The sequence below is a fragment of the Hydra viridissima genome, unplaced genomic scaffold (genome assembly GCF_058129835.1).
Source record: "Hydra viridissima isolate aposymbiotic clone 2 unplaced genomic scaffold, HvirCarnegie_v1 scaffold_6, whole genome shotgun sequence".
Taxonomy (NCBI): Eukaryota; Metazoa; Cnidaria; class Hydrozoa; order Anthoathecata; family Hydridae; genus Hydra; species Hydra viridissima.
Genome location: NW_028324305.1, coordinates 3,774,750 through 3,781,204, shown reverse-complemented (window position 1 = coordinate 3,781,204; position 6,455 = coordinate 3,774,750). Strand labels below are relative to the sequence as shown.

General features: G+C 35.3%; 1 protein-coding gene across 1 annotated transcript; it reads right to left on the bottom strand.

The window, feature by feature from the left end:
- Positions 1 to 380: 380 nt before the first annotated feature.
- Positions 381 to 2,153, bottom strand: LOC149886686 (uncharacterized). The gene is made up of 2 exons (XM_090091408.1): positions 1,835 to 2,153; positions 381 to 1,636 (listed from the first exon to the last, which is right to left on the bottom strand). The coding sequence occupies exons 1-2, from the start codon at positions 2,151 to 2,153 to the stop codon at positions 381 to 383; spliced, it is 1,575 nt and encodes a 524-aa protein (XP_089947534.1).
- Positions 2,154 to 6,455: the final 4,302 nt, after the last annotated feature.

Below are 6,455 nucleotides of genomic sequence, written 5' to 3'. Positions count from 1 at the left end.
GAATATTAAAATTTCCGTGTTCAGTGATGTAAACAGATTCGCGAAACACACCTGTTTTTTCAAATGCAAGAAGCTCAAGATGTCTTTTTTTATTTACGTCAGTCTCTTTAATACTACATTCTAGAAAAAACGGAAAAAACTGTTTCATTTTATTCTTACTGCAAATGATTTAAATCCTTTTTCGGTCTACCCACTGGCCGGTCTTCCTTCACGTCTTTAATCCATTCATCTTTACTAATCAAGTTGTTTTCAAACGCAAGCATTAATAAAGACATTTTATTGTTTGAGGTTTTGGAAATTCCGTTTTCTTTCAGCAATTTTTTCAAATCCTTTTTCGTATATCTCATTTTTTATTTTAAAAATATTATTTTGAAAACATTTCAATAAACAACATTCATTCTGCTTCCATCTGATTTAAGCCTAAGCAATTTATCAGAAATGAGAACAGCAAAAGCCTGAGTGTTTGCAGGAACGTTCGCATTGAATGTAGCTTTTATTTGTACATCTATCACTGAAGTTTTTAACCTCTCAGCTTGCTTGCTTACATCAAAAACAAACAGAGGGCAAATGTATCTATAGTTTAAGGCTGATATATTAGGTTGAGTTATTATATCGCTTACTCCATAAAGTCTATTGTCAAATTTAGAAGCGTCGTTATAAGCTCTTGAGTATCTTTGGTTGTTAAAGTCCAAATTGTAATCAACAGCAGGATACCTTTCACTGTTTAAAGTGACATACATGTTTTTCAAGTCGCAGTGATCAAAGACTGCAAGATTTAGTTCTTGACTTCCAGATTTATTGGTTTGGAATCCAACAACGATATACCTAGGTCTTTCACTAGCAGATCTTGCGCTTAACCTCCAACTAAAGTTATTGGATACAGGAACAGCGATGGTGTCGCATTGTCTAGATCTGAACGAAAATGGAACATCTACTTTTGATTCAATGATTTTGTAAAGATTGTTACTGCTCGCTACAGAGGGTGTGACATGAGGCATAAACAAAGACAGTTTAGTCAAATCCACTTTTCCTGAAGCTGCTGCATTTGTTCTAAAAATAGCATCACTATCGCTCTTTCTCACAAGAGTAAGTGTATGTTTGAATCCATAGAGCACTTTATCGTAATCATCGCAAAATCCAAAAATGTGCTTTAAAGGGATGCAGAACAAAAACGATCCTTTTTCTTCACTTTTTGCAATGATGTAGTCTTGTCTTTGCTTAAATCCAGTGTTGTTGACAAGATCTGCTAAAGCTGTCGTGTCTCTTTGCCACAGCTGATTCATTCCTTCACCCAGTTGGAACTCTAACGGATATTTGAGATATCCAATCATGGTGGTCGCTTGTCCAGGCTCATAAATGGTTTCCACCTCTTGATTCGACAACTGATAAGAAATCTGGCTGAACATGTACATGATACCATTGTTAACCAAAGTAACAACATCTGCATCAGCGTAAGAAGTTCCATCCGCTTTTAAAAGTCTTCCTTCAACCAAAAGGTATGCTTCAGATGGAAGCGTGAACAAATCTTGCTGTTCAATATTGATTTTTATTTCTCCATCCACGTTTAGATTCTTATTCACTGGTTCGTATTCATGAAACTCAAATCTCTCAATTTCCTCATCAACAATAATCTCTTCTGTAAAATTTAAAACATCGGAATTTGCCATTTTTATACATCAAAGAAAAAAATTTTTAGATCCTCATGCAATCAAAAGCCCATTTCCCTTTTTTACTAGGTCTTGTATTCTAATCGCTCCTCCAAGCATGGAATATTCATCTATAACCGGTGCTGATCTGTTAACAATGCTTGAAATAATTTCTTTGCTTTTAAGACTTAGATCATTCTTTGCAGCTTCATGCGGTTTTGGAGTTCCAGTCTTGGCATACAATTTCTCAATGGTCTTTTTACCTTTATCAATAGCCACATCTTTAGCAGTGGAAATGGCTGTAGAAGCTAGCTCTTTTCCTGCAGATTTAGTAGCCATGATTGCTTCTCTTCCCAGTTCAGTTTTTGCAATTTTATTAGCTAAAGTAGATGCCGCTCTTGAAGCGCTTGAAGTTGCCGCTCTTCTCAAGAAATTCTTAAGCGTGTCAATTATCCCACTTCCACCCACAATATGCTTCTTAACATATCTATTTCTATAAACGATCATTTTTTTATTTACAAAGATTTTTTTTATTTCATATCGATATACGCCATCATAGCCTTGTACTCGTCTTTATTAATCCTATTCTGTCTCAACAGCTCATCACAAATGGAAACAGCCACATTTCTAGACTCTTTATTTCCAGCATGCCATGCAGCGACACTCAATGTAAAATTATGAACTAATGCGTTAGGATCGCTCGGAAGTATAATCACGCCATTACCTTTTTTGACTTTAGATTCGCTTTTAAATTTATCCCAAAACGGTTTTATAATTTTTTGGTATTTTTCGCTTCTGGAGGCTTTTGGCTTGTTTGGATTTGAATTAGAATAAATAGCACCACTGTTGAAAATAATTTTTGAATAGTTTTCCAAATCTTCATCGTTAACGTCGCTCAATAATTCGTTTGGAGCTTTAGTTTCTGTCATAAGCTCCCAAAGACCTTTTGTTCCTTCATACTTTTCTCCTCCAACAACGATATCATTTCCATCCACCTCCACCTCCATTTTTCCAATGTATAATTTATTACCAATTTTACTAATTTCGAAATTTCTTTTAACATCGTTTACGAAACGCTTATTATACCTATTTAAATAGAAGGATGAAATGTCTCCTAAATGATTTGTCTCATCCAAACTGGGAGGCGCTTTTTCATTGCGACTTTCTTCGATGCTTTTGATCATCTTTTCATTGCTTTCAATCAAAGGCTTGTAAAGCTTGCTCAAATCAGTCTGAAGATTAGCATCATAAATATTTTCATTCAAACTATCTTGATAGATTCTTTTTCTTCTTTCAACATATTCTCTCACCATTTCATCCCTCTTGTTTGGGTCTAGTATTTTAAAAAAGGACATTTTTTAAAACGCAAGAAAAAAACTTAAACGCAAACTTATCTGTGTTTTTTAAATTAGTTTTTACGAAACATATTGTTGAACGCTTTTATCGCATCTTCTCTTCCTTTTTGGATTAACGACTCTTTAGTTATCTCGTCAATGTTGATTTTTGTTTTAGTTCTTATTTCTTTCATCAGGCTCTTAAACTTTTGAAGCTCGTCTAAAATCAATTCATACTCTGAATCACTAACAATGTTGTCTACTAATGCTTTTGAAATGTGACTGTTGATGGTGTTCAATTTCGACTCTGCCAACACTTTAATCTTTTCATGCTTCTCCGCTTTTAATGCCAGTTTTTTGTTGACTTGTCCTCCTACAATGGACAAAAAACCCATTCCAATAGCTACACCTTCACACGCAATCGCAACAGGGGCAGCAGCGATGGTGCTCAAAGTTCCAATTCCAACAACTCCAAGCGCGACACCGCCTGCTTGCAACGTAGTGTCTACAAAAGAAATGATTCTGAAAGCGCGATGATACTTTTTGCTGAGATGCACTCTCTTTTTCCTCTCGTTGTCCATCTCTTTTTGGATTTCGCTTATTTTCTGAAGACGGTAAACATGTCCTCCATCATCTGCAGGAGCTGTTGGAAGAACTGGATAAAGTTTAGATTTAGCATCGTGATTGTATTCCATTTTTTATATTAAGCGAAAAAAAATATTTTTTTTTCACTCATTAATGAAATTGACAAAGCATAAACTTTCCCCTTTTTTAATAATAACATCTGACTTGCTGTTATTGTAAATTTCCATGATCACATTATCCACCGACTCTGTTAGTATGATGCTGTGACTGTAATAATCCAGTTTTGATTTTAGACTTTCTCTTAAATTCACTAAAGCTAATCCGCCTTTAAGTTTTATTCCAAACATAAAAGTTATTTTCTGATGGCTTAGCCGATTTAGTGTAATGTCTTTTTGAGCAAATATTTCATATCTTGTTCCTACTTTTGAGGGAGGATGCTTCAAATACTTGTCGAAAAAAAGATATGATTTATTGCACGCCTTTCGGTCATTATGAAATAATTTTATATATATATTATTTTCCATTTTATTATCACAAAAAAATTATTTTTTATACATCATTTTATTCCTCACATGTGAGGAATAAAATGACTTTGTTCTCTTTAAAGGAATTTATTTTCTAATGTAACTTCAGCTACATATGGTTTTTTTATAATAACTTTAACTTTAATTTTTTTACAATATTTAGTAGGTTCTGTTACTATTATTTCATAGTCAGGTCTTTCAATTCTTAGATGTTGTTCTTGATCTCTTTCTAGTCGTTTATTAAATAAATTTATTAGCTTGTCCATCTTCGATTCATCGTAATCTAAATCTTCAGGATCTATATCTTCAGGGTCTATATCTTTATGGCCTTTATCTTTAGAACCTTTATATTTAGGAACAATATCTTCAGGATCTATATCTTCAGGGTCTACATATTGCGATAAATTAATATCATCTATAATACTCATTGTTATTTTTTATATTGTAAGAAATTTATTTAACTCAAAATTCAAATTTTTTAATTCTACAGAAAGAATTAAAAAAATGTTCAAGCAGCAGAAGGACACACTCTATATTTATCATTATGAAGACCTTCACACAATGCTTCAATCATTCTATTTCTTTTTTCCTCCTCATCAATGTATTCTACGCTTTCATCATCTTCGCTTTCATCATCATCACTATCGTAACGATTATTTCTATAATAACTATATCTATACTCATTTAAATCTTCATACATTTCAAGTATATCATCAGTTAATTCACCTAATCTTTGTAATTCTAACACATCTTTTTCAAGACTATCCAGATCTTCACAAGTTACGTTTTCATCCATAGCATTCATTCGCTCTATTATCGCACACTGTCTGTAATTCATTTTTTATATCTTAAGATTTTTATTTAAGTCATTTTCAAAATTTTTTTTCATCTGTACATTTAATCTTTTAGATCCATGGAATTTCACTTTTGAAATTTTTAAGCGTAATAATAGACTTGACCTAGAAGAAGGTAAAAACTTCCAGATTGTCCAACTTGTGCATCACCAGAGTTGAGAGTGACGACAAGCCTTCTACCAGCTGCGACAGTAGGCATAGAATCTGCTTCTCCAAAATTTCTGTAAAAAGAAATGGTGGTGGTGGAACCGATGGATGCGGTGGATTGATAAAGAAGACCTGTGGATTTGTTGTTGAAGGAAGTTAAATTTGCTCCGTTCCATGACGACAAATAAAAATCTTCTAATCCTGAAGAGGAAAAGAAGCATGTGCTGTCACCGTCATATCCTGGAAAGTAGGTGTAATTGTTGGTGTTGTATGGAGTCCAAGGAGTGAGAACGGTGCCGTTTCCTGGAGGTAGATTTCCGTCGTACATTCTGACTCTGGATTCCCACCAGTTTCCAGAAGCACCAATGATGTGCATTTTGATGTATTTCAATGACACGCCATTTCCTTTTCCGTTGGTGTTCATCAATACGTATTCGCTGCCATAAGTGGTGCTCAAATATCGGAACGTCCTGCAGTACAGCTTGAAAAGAGGGATGGTGGCAGGAATGGAAGCAAGAGTGGAAATGAAAGGTTGAATCCAATACGTGATGGCTGTTGCATTTTTGTTCACCAGTTGAATCGATAGATCGTTTCTGAAAGGCATGTCCAACGTGAAATATCCTCCCAAGGAAGTGGTGTTAAACATGTTGCATCCTTGCAAAGAGTTGGCGTAAAACGAACCTCCCAATGGTGAAAAAAGAAAATCAGTGGCAAGTCCTATTGCGTCCACTCCTATTCCTTCCGTGGTTTCTGCATAATTCCCCACATTAATTTCACCGTCTGTAAAGATTCGAATGAAAACTTGACCGGGAATATTTGTGCCAGAGGCGCTGTATAAAGCCAACCACAACCTTCTCAGCACTCCTGATTTTCCGGAAAACGCAAACACAGGAGAAGTGGTTAATGCCGCCACCGTCTGTGACTTAAAACCCAAACTGGTGAATCCTGATCCTGGAATGACACTGGTCAAACTCGATTTTTGCAAAAGCAAGTCCACATAATTTTTTGTCGCTCCGTCTTGCGCGCTGGTTGGATCAGTCACATTGATCAACTTGTGAGAATTCAAATCCAAGTCCGCGGCTCCCACAGTAGTTGAAGCATGCGTGTCTACATAGTTTTTCGTAGCTGAATCTGAGGCTGATGTAGGCTCTGCTAAATTGGTTAGTTTATGAGCTGTCATGTTAATGTCAGCGTAAGAAATGTTATTGTAAGCAACTTTGGTGTCGACATAGCTTTTTGTTGCAGCGTCTTTTAAATTGGTAGGATCGCTCACATTAATCACTTTGTGTGAATTCATGTCGATGATTCCAGTGATCGTGCTAGATCCGTCTGTTTTAATACACTGACTCGAGCTGACGTCGACGT

Excerpts from the sequence above, each read along its gene's own strand:
- LOC149886686 (XM_090091408.1), bottom strand. The coding sequence starts at position 2,153 with ATGATCGTTTATAGAAATAGATATGTTAAGAAGCATATTGTGGGTGGA. Across the intron at positions 1,637-1,834 it reads AGCTGCAAAGAATGATCTAA|AAGAGATTATTGTTGATGAG; the intron begins GTCTTAAAAGCA and ends TAAATTTTACAG.